This window comes from Leopardus geoffroyi, chromosome D2 (genome assembly GCF_018350155.1).
Source record: "Leopardus geoffroyi isolate Oge1 chromosome D2, O.geoffroyi_Oge1_pat1.0, whole genome shotgun sequence".
Taxonomy (NCBI): Eukaryota; Metazoa; Chordata; class Mammalia; order Carnivora; family Felidae; genus Leopardus; species Leopardus geoffroyi.
In genome coordinates, this window is record NC_059334.1 from 87,432,444 (window position 1) to 87,458,117 (window position 25,674).

The 25,674-nt window shown below is 62.8% G+C and overlaps 1 protein-coding gene across 5 annotated transcripts in view; it reads left to right on the plus strand.

Annotated features, from left to right (window-relative positions):
* The window catches only part of PWWP2B (PWWP domain containing 2B), a 40,186-nt gene that overhangs the window by 13,567 nt on the left and 945 nt on the right, over positions 1-25,674 (plus strand). For 3 of the 5 annotated variants that reach the window (XM_045439319.1, XM_045439316.1, XM_045439317.1), the window contains exon 3: positions 10,559-11,229. The exons of 1 other annotated variant lie outside the window; for it this stretch is intronic. In XM_045439319.1, the coding sequence (XP_045295275.1) occupies positions 10,559-10,572 (14 nt within the window). In that variant the 3' untranslated portion in view covers positions 10,573-11,229. Of the gene's footprint in view, positions 1-10,558; positions 11,230-25,674 lie in introns of those variants that run through there. One more of the 5 variants, XR_006701789.1, reaches the window with a different exon arrangement.

Consider the following 25,674-nt stretch of genomic DNA (forward strand, 5'->3'; position numbering starts at 1 on the left):
TTTCCTCATCTGTCTCAGAGTGACCGTAGCACCTGCCACGTGGGCCGGGTGGTGAGGGAAGGGTGCCCAGCGGGTCTGGTAATGACCTGTTGGCAGTCGCCTTTCTGGCCCCTCCCACGTCCCCTCCCCCAGGTTGCCACAGGCTGCATCCCTGGGGTGGGGATGGGGTTGTGCTCCTGGCTGGATGTCCAGGGCCGGTGTCCCCCTCCTGACTGTGACGCTCCAGGGGCTCCACGGGTCACAGGGCGAGGCCTTTTGGGAGCTGACTGGTCAGGCCTGGCCTGCAGGCAGGCAGCGGTGCCCGACAGGTGAGGGTAACTGCTCCCGAGGGTGGCATCCTGCCCACGGAGGGCCGAGTGCCCCTCCAGATGGGGGTCAGAGGGTGCACAGCGTCAAGGAGGGCCTCCCTCGTGAGTCACGTTCCCCAGACTTGTGCGTAATCACGTGCAGGAAGATGCTGAGAAGGGGCAAGGGCCCCACAGCAGAGTGTCTGGTGGGGAAGCTGACCTGGACTAGGTATCTGGGGAGGCTCCCTGGAAGAGGCAACATATGGCTGAGAACGGAACGGTGAGCTAATCATGAGCTACTAGGGCGAGTGCCTGTGGCCTGTGGCAGAAGGAATCTTGCACTTTCCAGGGTGGGGCAGGAGGCACACAGCTTGGGGAGGCCAGCGCTGCAGCCTCGTCCTGAGAGCAGAGGGTGCCTTGGGGGCATGTTAGGCAGAGGGGTGAATGGCCCCATTTGGACTGGAAAGACCCCTGGCTGTGGGGCCAGGGGTGGGGAGGTGGACAGGAGGGGAGGGGACAGAGCAGGGAGCGGGGATCTGAGGCCGGAAGAGACCAGCCAGGGATGCCGGTTGTCGGCTCCCAGAACTTGGGGACCACGGTGGCCAGTGTCTGAGTGCCCGAGTCTCGGCTGGCAGGCCAGCACTCAGAGCAATGTTGGACCTGGGGTCGTGGATCCGTGGAATGATCTAGGCCCCGCGGGACGGCTGCTGGAGGGGAGGAAGCTTTGGTGCAGTGGAGAGGCAGAGCAAGGTTACGGGGTGTGAGGCCTGGCGGGGGCCCAGAGATGGGGACTGGGCAGGGAGGTGGATGGCACAGATGGGATGGGGCCTCGTCCAGCCTGCTGGCCCCACACGGGGAGAGGGTCGACGGTCATTAGGAGCGTGCCCCGCGGGGCCCAGAGCTATGGGGACAGGAGACCTGGGTCCCGGGGGCCCTGAGAGCACCCTCGGTGCAGCACTCAGAGCCCAGGGACCCTACTGGGCAAAGCCGGTGGGGAACGGGCTGTTGGCAGCGTCCCGCTGAGGCGAGGGCCAGGCTCTGCGGTACCTGCAGGGGGTGGGGGGGCAGAATGCCGCGCGGGGTCCCTCCCTGCCTCTCGGGCCAGTGGGACACTCCCAGGCTGCATGTGAGCTGGAGGGGCCCCAGCGCGCCCCTTTCTGCCTGAGCCGCCAGGGTGTCGGAAGGCAGGGAGCTTTCCGAGGTCACAGAGCAGCCCCCTCGAGGGGCCAGGAACCGGGTTCCTGCTTCACTGAGCGAACGGCGTCCGGAGGGTTAGCTGCAGCCACGGTCCCGAACGACCACGTGCGGGGCCACCGGAAAGAACAGAAATTTATTCTCCTGGCTCTGGAGGCCAGAACCCCAAACTGCAGGCGTCTGAAGGCCGTGCTCCCTCCGGAGGCCCCAGGGGAGGATCCTTCCAGCCCCCCGGGGGCTCCCAGAGTCCCTGGGCTTGTGACCGCACCGGTCACATGGCCTCTCCCGCTCCTCAGTGTCCAGTCTCCCTCTGCCCCCCTCCTGCAAGGACCCCAGGGCGGCCGCGCGAGAAAGCCAGCGTTTCCTCATCAGAGCCCTTAATGTGGTCACACCGCAGCACCTTCCCTGCAGAGGGTGACAGTCCCCTTCCAGGGGTGGGGCCTGAAGTCCTCGGGGCCCCAGTTGCCCAGTGTCCCCTCTCATCTGGTCAGCAGATGTTAGGGGCCTGTGTGTCCACCCAGCTTGGGTCCCCCAGCCTCGTCCTTGACAGGCCAGCTGGGCTCAGGGACGGGTCAGCGGGTGGTGAAGGGGACTGGAGCCTGACGGGGTTGTGTGGTGCTGTTCCGGAAGGATCCACCGCCCCCCCCAGGGAGGCTGTGCCTGTGGGCGGTGGGTCCTTCAGGCTGGAAGTCTGCGTACATGCGCTGCGTGCTGGGCCGGCTGGGGCAGAAGCATCCGAACCCCGTGTCCAGGGTTTCACTTTCCTTGTCTGTCGTGCCTTCGAGAGCAGGGTGCTTGAGCCGCGAGCCCCAAACCGACTTTTCTCTTTTCCCAGCTGTAAATAAAAAGGTGCTTCCGCGTCTGGAGATGGGTTTTCAGCTGACTTCCCGCACTGCTTTCAGGGAACTCAGGTTCTCCGCGAAGGTTATAATTATTTTGTTCCCGGAGGAAACTAAGGCCTGTAATTCTGAGAATTCTGAGCTTGCTGTGGGCGCGCAGGCCCTGTCCGACCTCCCCCCTGCCGGGGCCGTCCTCGCCGCTCCTTCTGCTTCTTCCGGGCAGTGCCCTGAGTGCCGAGTGGCCAGGCAGGGTGCAGGTAGGCGGGGCGGGAGCAGGGGCAAGGCTGTGCTGGGAGACTCACGTGTTTGCAGCAGGTACCTGGAGCAAGGGGGCTTCTCCTGACTTCCTACCCCCAGGGAGAGCACGCATCGCCCTGGATGTCATTGCTTCCGTGCCCCTGCCCCCCCCCCCAAACACCTGCTCTGAATATTCACCCCTGGCTCCACGCAGCTTCAGCACCCCTGGACCCGGCGCCTGCCCTGAGGTCAGAGGTCCAGGGGTGCACGGGGAAGGGCCCACATTCTGCACGCCTGTGCCGTGGGACTCGAGCAGCACCGCCTCCACCAGGGCCTCAGGTCTTTCCTTAGCAACCTTCAGTGACACCCTGGGCATCCCGTAACCTTTGGATGCAGTCTCGCAGGGCAGGTCGGCTCCCAGCACTCTGCAGAGTGCCCAGGGAGCTGTCACAGCACACAACCTCGTGGGACATACTCACTCCCGTCAATCCGTGCAATGATTGCCCTTTCGGGGCTTCTGTCACTCCGTCCCCAAGGGCTATCCCGGCAGGTTAGCTCAGCGGCTCCCAAGCCGTGGCCATGCTTTGTACACAACCCAGGATTCCGGCTTGTTTCCCGCCCACACCTGGGGCTGGCCGTTCCCCAAGGGGTCCTGGGTCCTCTCGAGGGAGGGGCAGTTGGTGATCCCTCCCCCGTGGTTTCCAAGCAGACCTAGGAATATCTTTAGAAGAGAAATTGACTTTGGAACTGATTTTTCTTTTCTTTTTCTTAAATTTTAACGTTTATTTTTGAGAGAGGGAGAGACAGACCACGAGTGGGGAAGGGACAGAGAGAGAGGGAGACACAGAATCCACAGCAGGCTCCAGGCTCTGAGCTGTCAGCACAGAGCCCGACGCGGGGCTCGAACTCATGAACCGTGAGGTCGTGACCTGAGCTGAATTTGGACACTTCGCCGACTGAGCCACCCAGGCGCCCCACCGCTGATTTTTCTAATGCAGACTTTTTACTTCTTGGTTGTTTGCTTTGCATTTCTGTTCTCTTATGCAGAAAATCTTGCTTGTTAATGAACTTCACATGGAGTTGACTTTTGAACAACGCGGGCTTGACCTGCACAGGTCCACTTGTACACGGACTTTTTTCCGATGAATACACAGCAGTAGTGTGAATGTTTGTAAATGTAAAATTTTCTCTTCCTTCGGTTTTCTTAATACAACCTTTGCTTTCCTCTGGCCGGCTTTGTTGTAAGAATACAGCATATAATACATACAAAATATGTGTTAACTATGTTGTTGGCAAGGCTTCCAATTAACAATAGTTTTGGGGGGACTCAGTGTTTCACATGGATTTTTGACTGTGCCGGGGTGAGTGCTCCCAATCCCTATTTAGGGGTCAACGGTGTTAATTTTCTATGTAAAAGTTAATGTGTATATACAATAAGTCAAATATTAAATATATGTAAACCATATATTTGGCATGTAATATATCAGCTGTGTAATATACGGGGAATACTGCTTCTGGGTGATTAGTGGGGATACTCCAAGGTTTCCTTAAGGATCTTAGTGTCCTGGGGGTGGGGGCTATGTGTCAAGTTCCTCTTTCCAAGTCATCGAGACAGTTTCTTTCTCTGTGGTTGTTACGACCTACAGTTAGGGTCGTTTATTTCATTTTACGTTCCATTTGTAGCTATTCCTGTGTGTTTTGTAATTCCGTGCTCATGGATGTGACAAGGGTCCCACGTCAAATCGGTGCAACCAGTCCCATCTGGAGACGTGTGGCTCCGCCCTGGCGCCCCCAGTGTTGGCTGATCTTCCTGAGTTTGCGACATAAGCGGGCACAGATATGGAGCCCCGAGCAGCGTCCACACCCCCCAGGTGCCCCACTGCGCCTCCGACCCGCACCAACCAGATGCTGGTGGCCGTGTGCAGAGACCATGTCCCCATCCTGGCAGAGTCCCCGGGCCCACCGGCACCCGTGCGTCTTTCTAAGCCACGTCAAGATGGGGTGTGGGCGGGGAGTGTGGGCACGTAACCAGGCAGGAAGGTCCTTCAGGCCTCGGGGGATCTGAGACTATGACTGGACCCAGTAGTGGGGCTGCAGGTGTAGGGCAGACAGGCCCCCGAGAACCCCCAGGTTCTCCCCATGCCCTGCCCCTGGCACCGTGTGGCAAAGCCACAGCGGCTGCCTCATGCCGTGCCTGCTGGTCGTCGTCTCTTGCTCAAGGCTGTTGGTCCGCGTCCCCCTCTTGGAGAAGCTCTCCCAGAGCCCCTTGTGCACAGCTGTGCCTGACAGGCCCCCAGCTCGGCATGGTCACCCTGCACCCTTATTTCCATCAGGGCCCCTTTGACAAGCCACCCCTCCATTCTGTGCTGCCCTGTGTGGGCTCCCCCTCAGGTAAGTAAGTTCTTGTGAGTTCAGACCCTCGCAGCAGGGGCCCGCGGCACCGGGGAACGGGGCTGTGGCACCCCATCCCACACCTGGGGACGCTGGTTCACGGGAGGCACAGAGCAGGGGTTCACCCCCAGCCGGGCCCTCCACTGCACAGCCAGCACCCTCGGCCCCGCCTAGGCCTTGGGGAGAACTGGTTGCCTGATGTGCCCACCAGCCCGCAGCACCCCGGGCAAGGGAAGGTGCTTCCCAGCTGGAGGGGTAGCTGGAGTGGGGGAAGCCACCCGGGAAGAGATCTGGGGCAGGTGGGCAGGTTGGCATCTGCCCCGGGGCATCTCTGGAATAAGAACCCTGAGCTGGAGGCTCCCACGTCCACGTGGACAGATCACGTGCAGCCCGGGCTTTCCTGGGGATTCTGGACACCTCGACCTCAGCCCTGGGCCCTCCCCGGACAGAGGGGGAGCACTGGGAGCGGGGCGCCTGGGCCTCCGGACCAGAGGGTTCGGGCCACGCATCAACTTCCAAATATCCTGGGGAAACTCCTTCAAAACACAGTCGTGCAGCCCTCTATCCTGGAGGAGCTGGCATTTCTGATACCCGCATTCCTGGGAGTCGTCCACTTCCGGTGGGCGTGACTGACCCTGATTCTGAAGGCCTCCTGCCAGCGTGTCTGAATTTCCCAGAGGAAACAGCACTTCAGTGGCCTTGGGATCCCCACACCTGGGCCGGGGTCTCTGTGGTGCTGCAGGAACCATGGGGACCAAGCAGGTGGCTTCGGGCCCAGTTCTGTAGAGGAGGGTGCACGGGGGCCACAGCCAAGGCCACACGGGTCTCCGCAGGGTTGAGGGGGTGGCCGTGCTTGGCCAAGAGCCAAGGCCAAATGGCAGAGCTGTGTGTGTGTATGTGTGTGTGTGTGTGGCCCATGGAAGGCCGTGTGCTGTGGGGCTCTTGGGGCTGGAGTGGGGTCACAGACCCAGGACGTGAGCTTAGGTGGCCATTGTGTGGCAGGCACTTCTGAGGGACTGGGCCGTGGGGGGGGGGGAGGGGTTGGTGGGGGTCTGCATGGGGGCGTTCTGCACACACCATCAGGACGGTGGACATCCGCGATGCCCGGCCAGCGGCTGCCTCTCTTGCTTTGTTTTGTGACGCCTGGTGGTTCCCTCTTCTGCGTGTGGCTGCTGGCTGATGTCACCGTGTTCAGAAGGCTTGTGGTTTGGGGAGACGGGCCTTCTTAGTTCTGGTCTTACATGTTGGGAGCGGCAGCTCTGGTCGCCGTCACGGGACGTGGGATGCTGCCCAGCACCCGCCATGCTGCCCACCCTCCGCCCACACAGCCCAGGCCCTGTAGGGGGAGGGGAGCCCTCCTGGTCACCCCCATCTTCTCGACAAGCCCCAGCTGTGGACCCAGTCACTAGGGCGCCAGCGACTCGGGCGGGCAGAGAGGCCTCGGCCGACCTTAACCATGGGGCCCGTGGTGGTGACCTCCGGGCCCCATGGGGGACACTCCTGATGGGGGACAAGCTCCTGGGAGGTCAGCCCGGACCAGTGAGGGGCAGACGGGGGGAAGGGGGGAGGGGCCGTCCGGGCACTTTCGTGGTGGAGGTGGAGGCAGGGCCCCTGCCCAGAGACCCCGGAGCCTGGGGTGGGGGTGAGGGGAGCCGGGGCAGCCGCGCTGGGCATTGGGTGTCTTCCTGCCTAGGAAGCCCCGGGAAGAACGAACTTTTCTGTGCGTCTGTGGCCGCCAGTGATCTCGCCTTTCCCATTGTTCCCCGCATTTTCCAGGGGGGCGGGTGGGAGGTACAGCAGGGGCTGGGGTGCTCTGGGAGGTCCCCCAGAACATCCCTGCATGACAAGGGACGGGTTCTGGGCCTGTTGGGCTGGGAGGAAGGAAGTGACCCGGCAGGGGTCCTGCACATTCTGAGGGGGGTTTCCTGGCTGCTGGGTATGAGGAGGGTGCAGGGGGCTCCCCCTTCTTCCCCAGATTTCTCAAAACACCTGCTCTTTTCATGGAGCCCGGCCAAGCCGGAGCGGCGGTGGGCGAGGGCACTAGAACAGACCCGTGACCACCCTGTTTGTCTTGTCGGGAGGGGGCCTCCTTGAAGGCCCCGTGTGGTGCACGAGACAGAAAGGGGCGAAAGGGGCAGACTGGCCGCCGCTTCTGGAGCCTGTGGTGCGTTTTTCTTACGAGGATCAGGGCTGATGGATGTTTAACGACATCTCCAAAGGTCGTGCTGCTGACAGAGAGGGGCTTGGGCAGGTTTAATTATCTCCCGGGGTGGTGTGGTTCTCGCAGCGAAGCGTGCTTGCCTTTGATGTGAGCCCCCAAAGCATTCAACGGAAAGGGGCGGCCCGTGCGCCGATTCCCCGGGTAGTGCTGACCCCTCGGCCCCCAGCAGCTCCCGCTGTGACCGGCCGTGACCTCCCCGGAGCCCCCATGCCCCTCCTCACCGTGTCTGCTGGGCCACTCAGCAACCTGATCATGGAGGTGTGGCTGCCCAAACCCCTGTCCGGGGTGGGCTGTTGGTCCCCTGTGCCGACGCCTGCAGAGGAGCTCAGCCTGGGTGGTCACAGCTGCTTCCTGGGCAGGGACAGATGAAAAGGCAGAAAGAAAACGGTTCTGGGGGGAACGGGTTTGTGCAACAGGCTGCGATCTGGCCAGTGTTTCTCCCTAAGGGACTGCTCATCTTGTTTGGGATCTGCGTGCTCGGCGGTGCAGGACCTGGGACCCCACCTCGTCTGCCCAGAGCGCGCAGAGGCTGTGGGGGGGGGGAGGCGGGCAGAGCCCCATCCAGCTCCCGCATCCATGGAGAGTGGCTGTCACCCTCGTCCAGCTTCCCTGAGACACCCCCCAGGCAGAGCTCGCTGGGATCAGCACGCTTCCCGTGACACAGTGACTTTGAGTCATGTTCTTCTGAGAGATATTTTCTTGGGGACCCTGAGTCAGGGCCTCTCCCTGGCCAGGGAAGGGACTGCCACCCCAGGTCAGAAACCCCTGCCCCTTGAGTGTGTGTTGCTCAGGCCTCCTCCCTGACGGGCCAGGGAACTGTGGAGCCCTCTGGAGCAGCCTTCCCTGCAGGGAGTGTGGTCAGGGCCGGGGTTGGGTGTTCAGGCCTGGACTTGGGGGGAGACTGTTTCCAGCAGAGGGCCTGGCATCTCGGGGCACCTCGCTCCTGGGGCTCAGCCTGACGTCCGTCCAGCTGCACTGTGGTGGAGTCTACGGCCAGGGAGGCCTAGGGCCCCGTGGGGTCCCCTTCTCAGGCCTTTTAGAGTCAGGGCTCCCCCTTGGGGACACCTCGATTCCAGGTGCCTGTCCTCCAGGACAGAGAGGGGGTAACTGTAGTTTGGAGTCACCCGGTCTGGGGTGCTTTGTTCTGGTCACCCTGGGATGTGGGTTTGAGTCCTGGCCTCGAGGCTTAGGTGAGTGACCTTGGACAGGGTTGGGAGCCTGAGCCCCTGTCTACAAGGCAGGGGTGGTGATGGCCCCTCAGCCCTAAGCGCACCAGGGCCGTGGTCATCTCCACCCTCACAGCCCCCATCCCCTCTCTGCAGCCACCGCCCCTCCTGCCCCCCGAGGGGCTGCTGGCCACCCCCAGAGCCCTGTGTCAGGGCCAACGCGGCTCTGGTTTGCTGCAGCCACTGAGAGAGCTTCTCTCCCGGTCACCGGAATCCGGCCATTTTGGACAGAGGAGGAAGGGCCGTCCCCTGCCCCCCTGCCCAGCCGGGCCACTCACGGGTGGGATTGTTGCTGTCAGCCCTTCTGCCCCAGGGTCTTTCCTGGGCCCCTCGGGAACCTGACGCCGGGTTGGGACCTGGACGGTCAGTGCGCCTGAGCCTCGGTGATGTCGCAGGGAGGGGCCACCAACCACGGACACCTGTCGCAAGGGCAGCAGCCTTGTGTTGGAAGGTCTGGGAGGTCAGTGTCTTGTCCCCTCCACCCAGCCCCCGACCTGGGCCAGCCGCGTCCTCGGGGGGGTGGGGGGTGGGAGGGGTTTGCTTTGGGCTTAAGCTCCTCCCAGCCGCCTGCTTGCACCACCTCTGTGCCCCTTGAGGGCACGGGTGGGTCCTGGGGCCTCCAGGGCAGCCCCTCAGGGCCGGTGTGGTGTGGACGGGGCTGACCTGGATGTCCACACGCGCGTGCGCACGCACACACACACACAGTTATTTGGCTGAGTCCAGATTCAGTGCTGGTGTTGGACGTCGCAGCCCATCCGTGCAGATACCCGTGAGTAAATTTCATTTTTGTTCAGCTCTATTCTCTGCAGAGTTGAATTTGCCTCATTCTTTGGCTGCTTAGTTTTTATGTTCTTCTCACTTATTTGTCCCCAGCTAAGAGAGATCAAACCCGTCAGGGCCTTCAGACGGCAACGATCACTGTGTGATGTGTGAACAGGCTTTGCCACCACACACGGGCCTAACGTGTCGCGGCTTTGGTGTTCCTTATGATTGTGTGTGCTCCTGGGCCGTGGCGCCGGCCGGGGCTGGGGTGTCCGTGCGGCCCCTCCCCTGCCACGATACGTCGGGTGCCCTGAGCTGTGTGTCTGTCTCTGTTTCTCTGTCTCTCTTTCTCCACCCCCCTTTCTTTCTCTGTCTCTGTCTCTCTCTCTCTCCCCCTCCCCCCCCATCTCTCTCACACACACACAGGGCCTCTCCGCGAGGCGGCCGAGCCTTCTCCCAGCGTGGAGGTCTCAGGGCAATCTGGGCCTTGTCGCGGCATCTCCATCTGGGGGCCTGAGGCAGGACCGGGGCAGCATCACTTCTGCTTGTTTGGTCCGAGCGCATCGAGAGGGGGCGGGTGGGGGAGCCCGGCCCCTCCTGGTGGGAGAGCAGCCGTCTGCGCCCTGTGGGCTCTCCTGGCCCGGCCGGACTGTCTCCTGTGTGCTGGACGCCAGCTCCCCTCACCCTCCAGGACCTCCTGTGACCTGCCACGTGTCCCTCCACCCCCCGACTAAAGTGCAGAGAACACGTTGCCCCCGGTCACCAGACTCGGGCCAGCTCCCGTCTGGCAGCCGTGACTGCTGTCCCCGTGCGGGGCCGGGAGCCGGGGCTGACGTGCCCGTCCATCCCTGCAGCCGGGCCTGCTCAGGGAGACCTGGGAAATGTTTTCTTATTCAAGGGTCTGTCCCCTCAGCCCCAGGGGGCTCCCCCACACCAAGAGGGCGTGTCCCTCCAGAGGGTGTAGGTCACACATTCTGACGGTGACACACTGGGGTCCCTCTGAGCTGTGAGCCCCAAGCCATGTGCACAACCATTTTAGCTCCCCAGTCCCCCTGGCCACGAGGGGCCAGAAGGATCTAGTGTCTCATGGGGAGCCCCGTGGTCTGGGCTCTTGAGCCGTCAAGTGTCCTGCACCTTTTTCTGGGAAATCCCGGGACCCTGGGAGGTGGGATGGACACGAGTGGGACGGGGACCACCCAGGAGGTTCAGCGGGCACAATATGGCACCAGGGAGGCGAGATTCCTGGGGTGGTGAGGGCCAGTGGGAGCTGGGGGGTCCTTGCGGGTCCCTGGTGAAACAGAGCCTGAGCGGGTGCTCTGGACTGGTGGTTGGACCCCCAAGGGGCCTGTGCCCCAGCACTTGACCCCGAGGTAACCTCTTTCCCTCTCTGCTTCCCTCAAGGTCACCGACGGTGAGGGCGCGGCTGTTCTCCTGGAGCTTCTGACTTTGGGGGTGCCCTCCGCATCACCTGTTCCGTCTGAGGGGCCCCGTGTGCCTTCTGGCCAGCTGCCTGCAGAAATGTGCCAGGCCCACGGCGGCCAGCCTGCTGGGGGGGTCCCCAGAGGGGAGCAGGTGTGTGTGGGGAGGAGGACAGCCCCCAGGAGCACCGCGGCTCCTCCCCGCTGAACGTCTTTATGCCCCCGACTCAGGCTTTAGCTCCTGTGGTTTGTGAAGTTCCAGGAGCCCACGACGCCCTTCCTGCTGCTGCCTCGCCCACTGGGGCACCTAGCAGGGGCGAGGCCTGCCACCCCGCGTCCAGGTCCTGGGCCAGGCCCCCTCAGGCCCGCAGGCTTCCAGAAACCAGCTTGCACGTGTGGGGCGCTTCCTCCCCAAGCCCTCTGCGCGGGGTCTCTGTGCGCTTGAGAACCCGGAACCTGCCCGGCCTCCCCCATGATCCTCCCAAAGCTGGGGGCCCGCGGGCGCCCTGGCGGTGAGGGCCTGGGGAGGGGAGCCACTCTGGGAATGCGGAAGACTTCCAAAGGAAAACAGCTTGGCCTGTTGTTTGTAGGAGCTGCTCCTGTCTCCTTTCTGTCACTTTAAAGACCAAAAAGAAAAAGAAAGAAACAAAACGAGTTCTGCTCTTTCTTTATTTAAGCACGAAAGAGAATGAAGGGAGGTCTGTGTCGAAGCCGCGCCGGGCGCAGCATTTCCGCGTGGTCCTGTGTGTCGCGTGCGGGTGGCCCCTGGAGGGACGCCCACCGTGTGTGAAGGCGGCAGCTTTGAGAAGCAGGTCGCCCATGCCACATTCCCTCCCCGCCTGCCCTGGGCGCGTGGCTCGTCTGGGCCTCCCTGCGGCTCCCCCAGGTGGGGCAGACAGGATGGTTTTGTTCTCACCCCCTGCTGCCTCCTGGTTTCCCGGCTGGCTCTCCGGAGCCAAGGGACATCCCAGAAGGGACGGTGACGGCTCTGCCTGGTCCTGGTTTTACTGGAACATTTTGAGGGCCCCACCAGGACTGTCGGGGCCAGGCTGGGGCGTGTGTGTGTGGGGGGGGGCACTTCAAGAGCCCCCCAGGACAGAAGAGCGTGAGACTCCCCTCCCCCCTGGTTCCTGTGGTTCTGGGCTTGACTCTGGGGGGCAGAGGGTGCAGGACACAGCAGAGCCAGAACCTCACCAGAATAGACCCTCAGGAGGAGCTGTGCTGGCCCCCAGGGTCCACAGCTGGAAGGCTTGCCAGTCCGCCAGGCCAGGGCGAGCTTTGGAGGAAGGAGGGGCCGTGCTCTCTTCCCCTCCCCTCCCGTCCCGCTCCGCGGGCCCTGCGCTCACAGCTGCCCTGAGGCCATCCCCCCGGTCTGGTGCCAGGGGCTGCCATGCCCACTCTGAGGGGAGAAGCGGCTTCTGTACGGTGCCGCCTGGATTTGGGGACAGCACCAAGGCAGAGAGAGGTCGTTCTTGGAAAGCTAGGCATGGCTCCTTGGAGAAGCACATCACAAACGGAGACGAGGACTCAGGGCCCCGGAGCCGGACAGCCACAGGCAGACCACTCAGCGCCCGGCCAGGGCTCCCAGCCCCATGCTCCCAGGTCACAGCAGCAGGAGCAGCCCCCAGGCCCAGGCATGAGGATGGCCACCAGGGTGTGGGGGTTTGCGTCCAGGCGTCCCATCCCGACCACCATCGCAGGAGACAGAGACCGGCCCTGCCCCAGAGCTGTCCCTGGGCTGTCCTGGGTGAGTGCCCTCCTCCCAGCTGGGACGCCTGGCCCCAAGAGAGCTCTCAGACTGTGGCTCCCCGGTCCCTTAGCAGCCCTGTCTCCGGGTGGATGCCACCTAGTCCTGCTCAGGGCCCTCTCCTGCCGTTGGCTTGGGGTCCCCTCACGTGACCAGCAGCCCGCTGGCTCAGCGCCCCTCAGGCAGCCCTTGCTGAAGCCCCCAGGCCCGTCCGGCAGGAGGGTCTGGATGAGCGCCAGCCTCAGCTCCCCCTCCGCACCCCCACCCAGCTGGGGTGCACCGGCCCCTGGGCATGCAGGGACAGACAGCGCATCTAATTAAAAGGGAAGGTAGCTTTTTTTTTTTCTTAAGTCTTTGTGACTGTTTCTTTGAGCAGCAAATTAATCCTGTTTTCTTGTCAGTTTGATTTCATGGTACCCACGGCAAGCCTGTCCATGATAGTCCGTCATTCTTCCCAAGAACTGGGAGGCAGGGCCCACACCCAGCGCTGGCCCTGAACCTGGGTAGGTGGCTGGTCCCTGGCGACATCTGGGTGCCCTGGTGAGTCAGGTGCTCTGCTCCTTCCCTCCACCCGCCCCCACCGTGACCCGGATGGATGGGGCCAGCACAAGGGCAGCAGGAAGTAGTGGGCTTGGGGTGGGGGGTGGGGGTGGGGAGAGGTGCTGGGTGCTGATTGGGAGAATAGAGGAGGAAGGCTCATGCCAGCTTGGAAGGGGCTGGGGAGGAGGTCCTCTCGACAGAGGGACCCCCCCCCCCTCGAGCATGGCCCTGGCAGGAGGGGCCAGCTCGCTCAGTGTGATGAGGTCCTGGGTGTAAATGGGGTGTGGAGTTATGTGAGGCCGGGCTGGAGGGACATCCGGGAGCCCAGAGGGAGCAGTCCTGGGCCCTTCCAGCTCTGGGCCCTGCCTCCCATGGACAGAGCCTGTCCCTCTTGCTTTCAAGGAGACTGGGGGCAGGGTACAGGGGGAATGTGGCCCCAGGAGCCAGCCAGGCCCAGCCTGGTGCGTCCTGGGCCTGGATGCCCCCCGGGGGAGGCTCATTCAGCCTCCAGCCCCACAGGCCCCTTCCCGCACCCAGCCTGGACTCGGGAGAAGGAGCCAGCCCACCCCCCACCCCACCCCACCCCACCCCAGTGCCCAGGGTCCTTGCTTCCCCCAGGGCTGGTCCATGGTCATTGACCCCTGGCCAGCTGGCATTGCTTTTGATGTCCGAGGCCTGGGGAGGACAGGAGGGTGACAGGTGCCCCATCCCAGCCTATGCCCTGCTCCTCCAAGGGATGGGGTCTCAGTGTCCCCCACCAGGCTGCAGCATGAGGGCAGGGGCTGACAGAGGTGGGGACGGGCGGGGGCGGGGGAGGCTGGCAGGGGCCGGGGCTTACAGGGATGGGGCGGAGACAGGGCGGGGAGAGGGCGGGCTGACGGGGATGAAGCCCGGGCAGGGGGCAGGGACGGGAGAAGGGAGGGTGAGGGGGTGGGAGGGGGGCGGGCGGGGGATTGACAGGGGGCGGGGGATTGACAGGGGGCGGGGCTGACAGGGATGGGGACGGGGCAGGGAGGCGGGCGGGGGGGGCGGGGATGGACGGGGCGGGGACGGGGGCGGGGGGTCCGAGGACGCGGTGGAGGTGGGCCTAGGGGCTGGAGGGGCGTCCTCGGGGATGGAAGGGTCCCCCGGATGGAGGAGGGAGTGAGAGTTTCTGACCCGCTTCCACTTGGCCTCTTATTCGGGTCCCCTGCAACAGAACCCCCTCTGCATTCCCATAGCAACCTGGGGTGCCACCCCATTAATCAGTTGGGGGACCCAGGCCTGGAGAGGGCGCGGCTTGGCCAGGGTGTTACCGAAGGCGCTTGGAACCCGAGGTTTATGCCCATCCTGCCGCCTGCCAGGGGGGCCGACCCCTCTCGGGCCCTCAGACCCCACGGGTTCTGTGAACTGGCCGTTGGGGGCGCACCGGGGCCTGGGCCTGGAGAGGCCTGGGCTTCACGATGGGGACAGGGCGCTGTGCCACACAGGTGGCGGGTGTGGGGCTGGGGCCCTAGGCCCCACAACTGCGCTTCTGCTCCCCAGGAAAGCACAGGAACCCACCACATGCCTCCTGCTCTTGGGGGCAGTGGGGGCGGGGGCAGAGCAAACACAGGGTCCTCACTGGCGCTGAGGGGCTTTGCCACGCGGGGCGGGTCACCGCAGGCGCCCACATCTTCCAGCTGGTTTCCGATCCCGTCAGCCGGATTTAAGGGCCCCAAAGCCCTGGACACTCGGGGTCCGGCGGAGGTGGCTCCCCCACCCCCCACCCCACCATGCCTTCCCTTTGCTGCAAGAGTTTTTTCTCTAATTATGAAATAACCACTGTTGGTGGTAGAAAATCAGTAAAATTAAAGCAGAAAATAAGAACCTGCAGTCTCCCCCACCTTCCCTGCCCGGTGGGCCTTCTGCACATTTGTCCCCAGGTGGTCTTTCTGGGCCCTGGGTCCGCTCAGGAACACAGTCCCGGGGCCTGCCTCCCTTCCTGCCCCACCTGTAAGGGCAGCAGTCCTTCCTGATGCCAGAGTTGGCTTCCTTACCTTAGAGATCAGAGATCAGTTCGTAAGGCCCTGGGGCCTCTGGCAGGGCAGCCAGCACCCTTGACCCTGTGTTTTTACAGACTGGCTGGACATCACTGACCACATGAGGGAGGCGGGGCTGTGGGGCTCCCCTCCATCCCCAGTGTGGCTGAGGGCAGAGGCCCAGGGCCCCAAATCTGGGAGCACAGCTTAAGGAACCTGAAGAAGGGTCTGGGATCAGTGTCCCCATTTGAAGACAAGGATTCGGAGGCTGAGGCCTCCCGGGGGGAGGCGGCCGTCAGTCGGCTTGGGCTGTTATGACAACGTACCATGGACCTGTGTTTCTCACGGACTGGAGGCTGGCAGTCCAAGGTCAAGGTGCCCCACGGTGTTTGGTAAGGGTCCCCTGTTGGTTCACAGACGGCCACCTTCTTCTGTGTGGTTGAGAGAGAGGAGAGAATGAGCCTGGTGTCTTTTCTTACACTCTTCTTACGCTGACCCTACCCGGGGGCCACCCTCACAGACTCATCTAAATGTAACCGCCTCCCAGGCTCCTCTCCAAAAAAAAACAAAAAAAGCCAGCCCGCTGGGGGTTAAGCTTCAACATAGGGATTTTGGGGGCCCAAACATCCAGTCCTTATCAGGGCAGTCCTTACATGCAGAGTGCATCCTGGACCAGTGGGTGTGAGTTGGGCCTCGGGACAGCTAGGAAAGCTGGCAGGAGCAGAGGTGGGGAGGCAGACACGGGCCCACCCAAGGGGCACTGGGCGGGGCGAAGGTGGGGCCAGGAGGGAGGCCTGCAGAAAGGGGAAGGGGCCATAGATAGGTGTGGGCAGCACAGGGGTTTCGGGGAACATGTGGGGAGAGCCCGAGCCCCTCACGGTGGGAGTGGCACTCCATGGGCTGCAGATCCCACGGGGAGGAGGCCCACGGCTGGGCTGCCTGGTCCCGTACCGGGTCTGTGTAGGAGGGGACTGTCCTTCCCCCACAAAGAGGAGGGCTGGGGGCACACAGCTGAGGCCTGCTTCGGCATGGTCGCTGAGGCCCTGCCCAACCACCGGCTCCCACCTGCTCCCTCCCACCACCCGTGGGTCCCGCTGGGGACAGTGCCCAGGATCGGCACCCACCGGGCAGCCGGAAGGGAAGATGTTAGGGCCAGCTGCTGTGATGCTGTCCCAGCCCTCAGGTCCCTAATCTGGATGCAGTTTGAAGCATGGAGCTCCTAATGGCTATTTGTCGCAGAGACGACGGTCTCGATGATTCGTTTGAGCAATTGGCTGTGTATTATCAGCGTAGGTAGGGTTTGCGACAGAGACAAGCACGTGGGTCCTGGAAGCGCCTCAGACCACCTGCCCCCGCCCTCTGGGGAGACGGGAAACCAGCACACGCTGCATCGGCCACCCACCCCCGCACAGCGTACGACTCAGCGGTGTTGAGAACATTCAGAGTCAGGGGGTTGCAGAGCACAGCGGCCGCCCCCTGACGCGGTCCCCAGCCCCTGGCGCCCTGTCTCTAGGCGTGGCCTGTTCTGGACTTTTGGTGCCAATGGAATCCTACAGTACGTGGACTTTGCCCTGGCTTCTCTCGCCGGCCGAGCGTGGTCTCCCCAGCACCCTTCCGCGTCCTCGCGCTTCTCCCCCTCCTCCGAGGATCACACTCCATCCGCGCGTGGGCCACGTGTCCTTCATGCGCTTTCTTCTTGATGGACCTTGGGTGGCGTCTATCTCTTGGCCATCATAAATAGCGCTGCCAAGGACGCTCACGCACGGGTCCTGTGTCGGTGTACGTCGGGGTCCCGTGGGTCATGGACACTTACGTCCTTTTTGTGAAGGTGTCGTGATGGGGATTTGCAGTCTCAGGTGCTCTGATGTGACCCCAGCTCCCAGCTGTAGTCCGAGGAGCAGGCACTGAGACCCTCTGGCTGAGCTGGCCCTCCCCTACCCCATGGGTGTGGACTTCCCACGCGACCCACGGCAGCAGCTACTGAGGGGAGTGGTGGGGCTGGGACTCCAGACACGGGTGCACAGACACACGCAAGCCTGCCGGTGCCCACTGTTCAAGCTGCCTTTCTCACACACGTCTGGCTGCGACACGTCAGCCCTTTGGGACGGTCCCTAACCAGCGGCTGCCCACACGATGCGTTAAGATCTGCTGGCCCATCGCGCTGGCCCACGGAGGCTGGAGAGGATAGTGACAAGGTGGTGAGGTCACCACCTGCGGCCTGTCCCCAGCCCCACCAGCCTGGTCATTCAGCGTCTGGCCCCAGAAGCCCCAAGCCCCCGCGGGATGCTCCTTCGGGCAAGAGCTGTGTCCACCCCACAGGCGCCTCTTCCCTGGATGGGACACTCGTGTCACCAGCCTCTCTGGTCGAGCCCCCAGCGTTTCGGAGCCCGTCCGTGTCCCCAGAGCGGTCTCGCGGTGGGCATCAAACACTCAGGGACCTAGCGTGTGGTGCTGGTGAGGCGTGGAGTGCACACCCAGCCGGCCGTGTGCTCCCTGGCCTGTGGCACAGGGCCGCGTTCTCCTGGCAGCGAAATGGAGCGTCCGTGCTCCATCCGGCGGATGCCGCACGCAGGCGAGCCTCCCGCCGGCTGACCGCGCTCCCTCCAAACAAGCATCACTTCTGGGCTTAGCTCTACAGGAATCCTGACTTTCTGATTCACACAGTGAGCCTTTTTTCCTTGAAATATTTAATGTGTTACATTCCAACTTTAAACACATTCGCTCTGAAGTAGGCTAATTGTTTAGGTTGTTAAACTGAATTTGGCTCTGAGATCTTAAAACGGAAACGAGATCCTGCCAGATCTGGGCACCTAAACAGACAGTTTGGTGGGTCGGTTCGCCGGAAAAGGCACCTCTTTCTGCGGGATCTGGGGTCGGGCTTGTGTTTACTGGGACCGAGGTGGTTTTACCCGCTGGCACGGTATCCACGGTTGGAGTCGGGTGTCCAACATCGATGCAGAAGCTCAGGAAAACCTCCGAAATGAGGTTTTGGGTTTAATTACTCTGAATGTAATGCCGAGATTAAATCACACGTGCAGTCAGAATGGAAAACGTCAGAGAAGAATTTCAGATCTGCACAGCTGGGAATGGAATGTTCTGGCATGTCCTGGAGCGGGGCCATTTGCTGATGCCGTGCACATGTGCGCGTGTGCGTGTGCGTGCGCGTGTGTGGGACGCGTCAACACGGATTGTCCTTTCATCACCGTCGCTTCCTACAGGCCGCCCTGGAGATGCCCACTGTCCTGTGGCTCACGGGCCGTGGAACCCAGGGCTGCGTGGCCCTGGGACCGGCCGCCCCACTCGCGGCTGGTGAGGGGCTGGGCTGTCCTAAGTCCCGCCATGCTCCGGTGGGGGTGTGGGAGGAAGGCCTGATGACAATTTTTTCCCATAATTCATGGACGGCAAAAAATTAATGAGCCTTATACTTTAGAGCAGTTTTGGGGTTACGGAAACATGGGGCAGACAGTTCAGAGTTCCCGTTTCCCCTCCCCACGCCCCACCCCTGCTGTTCACAGCTGCTGTAGTGAGTGCCTTTGTTGCAGTCACCCAGCGAGTCCCGGTACATTATTATGAATTAATGTCCATAGTTTGCACTAGGGTCTCTCTCTGTGCACACCCATACCTTCCGTGGGTTCTGACAAACGCGCGGTGACAATGTCACACGAAATAGTGCCACTGCCCTGAAAATCCCCTGCACTCCACCTTTTCATTTAGGTTTTCAATGAATAAAGACACATAGGCTCACACACGAAGGCAGTTATTTTGAGATAATTATCAAAAGGCTAGACGCAGGCGTGCAAAGCGGTGGTGCGTGTGTCCCCCGCATGGCAGAGGCCCCGTGGTTTGGCGGTTGTGGGAAGCGTGGACGTTTGAAGCGTCTGCCGCGAGAGGACGGGGACACAGGCGTATCTGTGGGTTACGGAGAAAATTCCCGGCACCGGGGACATTCCCAGTGGAGGGCAGTGCTAACTTCCAGGTGGAGGTTTGTGCAAAGACAGGGGTCATTTTCTCCTGCCCGAGTTCACAGATCCCCTGAATTAAGGATCCCTGATCTGGGGGAAACGCCAAACGCTTGTGGAGTCAGAACACACGCCAGTGGGAATACAAAGCCCAGTATGTGGCTTTGAAATCCACACCATCGCAAGCAGCCAAGTGGGCTGGGCCCCGGGATCTCACACGGACAGAAAACGGGTCCATTGGGAGAAGCTGGGAGAAGCTGCAAGAGGGAGGGTAGTTATCGTTCACCGCGGAGCAGGCGTGAGGTCTGCGTCTCCGTGTCTCCCCGTGGCGGCGGGAGCCTCGCCCCAGCGCCGGGGGAAGCCGGGCGTCTGGCTCCCGAGGGCCCACGGCAGGCTGGACGCCCAGCCCCCGCACCGCCATCGTCTCCACGCGATTCCTCACGCGCCCGGTGGTAAGTGCCCTGGAAAGGACGGCGCAGTGCAAACTCTCCAGTGCTGTGTCCAGGACGAGCCCCGCAGAGCAGGTGTGGCCGGGCCTGGGCCTGGCCCCTGCAGGCTTGCCCCAGGCCTTGGGACACAGGGGCTGCGCGGAGGGCCGTGCAGGTGCGGAGAGGGGAGAGCATCACCCTGGGGGCTGTAGGGAAAGGCCTCTGCAGGAGGGGTCCGTGAGCACAGAGACCCTCGAAGTGTGGCCTTGTGTGCACAGCACCTCCATGGTCGGCGCCAGCCCGGGGCCAGAGCAGCCGCTCAGGGTCCCCACCTGTTGCCCCTGTGCGAGGCCCTCCGGCTTGTCTCCCACAGGCGCTGCGCCCAGGTCTCCTGCGGTCCCCCTGCCCGTGCCCACACAGGCCATTTTCTGCCCCACTTGTTTTGACCTCCTTCCTCGGGACCAGGGACCCTTCTCACCCCCTGGGTCCCAGAGACAGCCTGTCCACCCTCCCCTCCCCCCCTCCCCTCGAGGTCTGGCTGCTGGGTCTGGCTCAGGTAGGGTCTTTCCCAAGTCACTGCTCCAGCCGGGCACCGGGTGAGGCAGTGGGAATGATGGGCAGCCTGTTCAGGGCTTGAGGGACTTGAATGTCAACCTGCAGCTGGGGGGCTCAGCCACTGACTGTCCCTGTCCCTGTCCCTTCTGTGGTGTCTGCCACGCCCTCCATGTGGGGCCTGGCTCTGAGCCAACGAGCGAGTGGGGCAGGTGTGCTGGAGACCTCCCAGCAGGAAGGACAGGCGTCTGCTCCCCCTGCCCCAGCTTTGCATACTTGTCATTCTGAACACCCATCTGCCCCCCATGTCCCTGCGCGGATCCCTATGCCCCATCAAGAGCCCAAAAGGCAGGTCCTGGTGCACTCAGCCCTACCTGTCGGCGAGCAGGTAGCCTGGGTCTTGGCAGTGGTCCCTCATCTGGCTCAGCAGAGGCGCAGGACCAAGCCCTGCCCCCTATCCTGAACCCGCCCCCCGCTTAGAGATGTCCCTCCCTACTGCCTACTGCCCAGCTGGCTGTCCTTGTCCTGCCCCTTCTCCTGGGGAGGCAGGACCTCGGGCTGCTTTCTTCCTGGCTCCTTTCCTTCTCTCTGAGACGGCTTTTGTCTGAGGAAGTGATCCCGCCTAGTGGGCACTGCCGATGGGTCTGTGGGCACCATGGCTGGACAAGGGCAGGGCCCATTTCAGGATCTGGGGTGTCAGAGTCATGGCCCCTGGGGGCCCCGGGGGGGGGGGCTCTCGCCTGCCCCTGCCATCTCTCAGGCCTGTTCCTCGCCCAGTGGGGCCCGCTCTGCCCACCGGCCATCTTCTCTACATCCAGACCGTGCCTACCTACAGCCTGAGTCCCAGGCGGGTTCCGAGGGGTTTGCCCGGCACCTGCTGGGGGCCCATGAGACTCTGCGATGCCACGATGGTGACACCGTTTCCTAGGTAACTGCAGCCAGCCGCCAGGCCTGCCTACCTGTTGTGGGGTGCAGGCCGGGGACGCCAGGTGGGAGGGTGTGTCCCCGCGTGTGTGTGAGAGTGGGGGTGAGGGTCATGTGTGTCCGTGGGGGCATCTGTCCAGGGACTGTCTGTGGTTGTGGGTCTTTGTGGGGTGTGCCTGCCTGTCCCAGGTCTGTGTGCCGGCGTGTGTGACTGTGTCTCTTCGTGCCTGGAGGCTCAGGGAGGGCAACCTGGCCTAACCAAGTGCTAAGGTAGCCATGGTAAGGACTTCTGGCCACTCCCCACCTGCCCTGGGCCTTCTGGCAAATTCGCACCAGCAGACAACAGCGGGCCTGCCTGTGTGGTTGGCGGGACTGAGCCCTGGCCTGGCCCAAGGAGCTGGCCTGACCTGGCCCAAGGAGCTGGGCAGACCCAGGGTGGGGGGTGCATGGGGAGGGGAGGGGGCGTGGCTAGCTCTCAGCAGGAAGCAGTTGGTTCCTCCAGTTCCTGGGGTGGTCCTCAAAGCCTACCACCCCCAGCTTCCTGTTGGCTCCTCCCTTTCCCTGCCCAGCCTCTCTGTGGGGACTGGTGGCCTCCCGTCCCCTCCCGGGGACGATGGGTGGGGTCCCCGAGTCCCCCTGGCCCATGGGTTCTGAGGAGTGGCTTTGGAGCTGTGGGGGTCATGGGGCTAAGCCGCGGGCGGGTGGGTGTGCAGGTCACTCTGGAGGGCAGGGTGCCCTCACGTCACATCCTTCAGGCGCTGCCTCCCCTAGGTCTGCGTGTCAGTGATGGGGCCGCACCAGGTAAACAGTCCGGGCCATCAGGAAAGAAGACCATCCCCCGGGGGCCACAGGCCTGTTCTGTGGGCTGTGGGGGTGTGGACCTTGGCTAGGAGATCCAACAGCTTTGGTGGCCCCTCGCCTGGGGCCTGGGGACCTGGGGGGAGGTCCCAGGCAGCTCTGAAGTGTGGACTGGGGCAGACCCTGTGGAGGCTCCTCGGGAGCAACGTGGGGACAGGCTTGGAGGCCACCGGGCAGTGCCGGGGGCGGGGGCTGACCGGAGGTGCCTGGAGCCCACGTGCCCCGTCCGTGCCCCATGCTGGGGCCTGCCTGCGTGAGTCCGTGTTGAGGAGTGGACCAGAGATGAAACGAAAGCTCTGAGGTCACTCGCACACGGGAGCTTCGTGGCCACTCTGTGACTGGGGCCTCCGCTCCCTGGAGAAGCAGCCACATGGACGGGCGCAGAGCAGGGAGGCCACACGGGGAGGCTCTCTGGACTCTCCAGGCCCAGCCCCAGCCAGCAGAGCCCCCGAAGGGCCTGGACCCGCCCAAGGGCTGAGAGGGAGCAGGTCCCGGGGCGGGGGGGGGGGCAGGAGTGGGGTGTGCTCCAGGGGGTCAGTGGCCCCAGGGCGCCCTTTGCTCAGCAGCAGATGTGACCACCCCCCACGCCCACGCCCCCAGGCGCAGGCCGGATGTGGACCCCGTCCCTGGAGGGATGCACATTGGAGCCGATATATAGATTTTCCTCTCTGCTGACTGGACTGCGCCTGCGCTGGCGGCAAATGAAGGAATAAAAACACGCACAGTTTACGGTTCACACTGGAAACAAAAACGTTTCCCCCTTTGAGCTAACGTTGGATCAAGACAAACGAGATGTCAACCCGACGCTGAGGAATGAATCACCGCCGTGGCCGACATCCCGTGGCCGGCCATGCAGGGCCGGCCCGAGCGGCGGCGGGTGCCCGTGCGCGGGGCCCGCCCAAGGATATAAATGACCCGGGCGGGAAATCAATGCTCCTGCTGAAAGCCTTTCTGCGGTAATGGAGGCTGTCAGGCTTGGTTCAACGTGAGCCCCGTCTGGGGGAGGAGAGAGAGAGGGAGGAGCGTTTCATTATGTAATTGTTATTGAGTCTAATTTAGCACAGATTCTCCCAGTTCCAGAAGCAACGGCAGAACCATGGCTTTGGTGGCGGGACTGGTCTGTGTTCCAACTAACTGAGAGACCTTGGGCACCAGGTTGGGCAGAACAGACCCACAACGTCAGGTGGCCGCTGGCCTTCGACGTCCGGCCCAGGGAGGCCGGGAGAGGGGAGGGGCTTCTCCCCCCCCCCCCCCCACGGGTGCCTGCTGGTGCCCAGGGGGGCGGGGGCGGGGCTCAGCCTGGGGCTAGGTCTGGGTTTCAGCGCAGGTGCCCTGAGCAAAGGGGGGGATGGGGGAGGGGTGGGGAGGAAAGTTCTTAGCTTCTAACCGCAGCCTGCTCTTTCTGGTGATTGGCCCCCATCCAGGAGCCCACTCAGAGTCACCGCTTAGACCCAGAGACACTCCTGTCACCGGGAAATTCTGAGGGATTTAGGACCTCTCTCTGAGGGGACAGAGGCCAATATTTAATTTTTCTACCATTTTCTACCCTTCATTATGTGGTGGGTCTCATCCAATCAGTTGAAGACCTCAAGAGAAGAAGACTGTGGTCCCCTGAGAAGGAGGGAGCTCCGTCTCCGGGGAATTCTGGAGCCCAACTCTCCCCTGGGTGTGCAGCCTGCGGCCTGCCCTGGAGATTTAGGGCTCTCCAGTCCCCCACAGTCGTGTGAGCCAGCTCCTTAAAATCTCTCTCTGTCCCAACCTCCTTCCCTGTCTCTCCCTTTGTCTCTCTCTGTCTCTCTTGCTCCCCAGTGTCTCCCCTCTTCCTACAGTCACCAGGAAATCGAGATGCGGGAAGGGGCCGCTCCCCCACACGCCAGAGCCTCAGGGAGGCCTTCCTGCCCCTCTGAGGGGGTTCTCTGGGGTTTGGGTCCCACCGGACGCCTCTGCAAAGTACAAAGGCTGTTGTCGACCTCTGGTGCACCACGAATCCAGGCCGTGTGTCCGGAGCACCACAGAGGACAGAGAAAACCAGCAGGAATGTGACCCGAAATCAGCCCACCCAGGCTCCAGGGCTCTCAGACTCCTGGATGACATGGCCTCGCCCCTGGGGCTGGGGCCTGCCGGCTTCCGGTCCGGCCCGGCTCAGCCTGGACCCCAGCCTCACCGTGGCTCTGGCTGTGCGCAAATGTGGGGATTTCCTCCTCGACGCAGGAGCGGCCTCTCCACAAACTCGGGCAAGAAAGCGGCCTCGGCTCCTGCAAATAGAGGCCGCCCTCAGAGCCCCCCGCCCCGCCCCCATGTCCTCAGAGCCCCCCTCCGCCCTCAGACCCCCTGCCCCCCAGGGCCAGCCTTTCTGTGTATACTGTCGTTCCGCTCTGCTCCGGTTACCAAAACTGTAGCTGTTTATCGTGTCTCGCTAAGAAAGTGGAAATGAACAGGTAAAGAAGAAAATTAGAGTTCCCGCGGTCCAGGGCGCTCACGGTCGCCTCCGGCAAATTCTCCTGGAGACCACGCACATCCGGGCACGCTCGCAGGGACACAGGTGCGTGCGTGGACAGTGCCGTGGAAATCGGCATCACGTCTCACACAGTTTCCCATGCGTTAACACGTGTTCAAAACCAAAAGAACCCTAATGGCCCCCTGGTGCCCCCACCCAGCGTCCCCCAAGGAATCCACTGCTCCTGACATGTTCCCTGCTGCCGAGATTCCGTGTTTGTGAACAGCCCTCGATGAGCGTGTCTGTCCTGGTCTGAGAGGCCGTGCCCCCCAGGGGTGTGCTGGTGGACAGATTGCTGGATCCGACCAGGAGGGCCCTGGGCGTTCGGGCCCCTCGGGGATGGCAGCCCTGAATTCCGCCGCGTGGGCCAAGCCCGCAGGGCACCGGCCGTGTGGCCCCTGAGGAGCAGGACCCGTGGGCGCTGTGGGCGCCGTGAGTGGTCCCTGGAGGCCCCTGGTCAGGAGCAGACGCCCGCCCTGCAGTGCACGGTGGCGACCTCTCCTGTCTCTTTAAGCACTCTGGTGCATTTTCTAGAAACTTGGAGGGGTCCTGTCCTCAACCATTTGCAAAATGGCTTTATTGAGCTCTAATGCCTGTGCCCTTCACCTCACCACCTCAGGCAACTCTGGAGGAGCTCGTCACCTCCAGGCCAAGTGCCTCCCCCTTGCCCGTTACGGGCAACCCCCCTTCCCCAGCGCCTGGCCCCCACAAAGCCGCTTTCTGGCTCCTTCCCTTTACCTTTCCTGGACTGTTCACGTGAATGCAGTCGGACGGTACGTGGACTTTGCACGCGGCCCCCTCGAGCGCCTCACTCGCCATGTTGCTCGGCGGCTCGCGCGTGTCCGTGATTCCCTCCTTTCTGCGGCTGAGAAACGGTCCCCGTGCCTGTGCCACACTTCAGCCGCCCGTGGGCACTTCCAGCCTCTGCCTGCCGGGCCCCAGCCGCTGAGAACACGCGTGCACATGCCTCGCGCGGACGCGTGTCCTCATGTCTCGGGCACATGTCTACGAGTGGGCCGCCAGGTCGTGGGGTGACTCACGTTCGGGGAGCCGCCAGGCTGTCCTCCGTGGCGGCGCCACTGTGCATTCCTGCCGGCCGTGAGCCAGGGCTCTGCTGTCACCGCACCCTCCCCGGCACTCTTTATTATCTGTCCTTTTAATTCCATCAGCTGGGCGTGGTGCCGATGCCATACCTGTCCCGCGAGAGGGGACAGATGGACGAGCCACAGCAGGCCGCAGGTGGCACCCGCCAAAGCAATGAGTTCTAGAAAACGTGAGCTGGTGATTGGAGACATTCGTGCCTACGACTTGAGGCAGAAACAGAATTAAAAATAAAACTGGTTGGGGGCGCCTGGGTGGCTCAGTCGGTTAAGCGGCCGACTTCGGCTCAGGGCATGATCTCGCGGTCTGTGAGTTCGAGCCCCGCGTCGGGCTCCGTTCTGACAGCTTAGAGCCTGGAGCCTGCTTCGGATTCTGTGTCTCCTCCTCTCTCTGCGCCTCCCCTGCTCACGCTCTGTTTCTCTGTCTCAAAAATAAATAAAGAGGGGCATCTGGCTGGCTCAGTCAGTTAAGCGTCCGACTTCCGCTCAGGTCC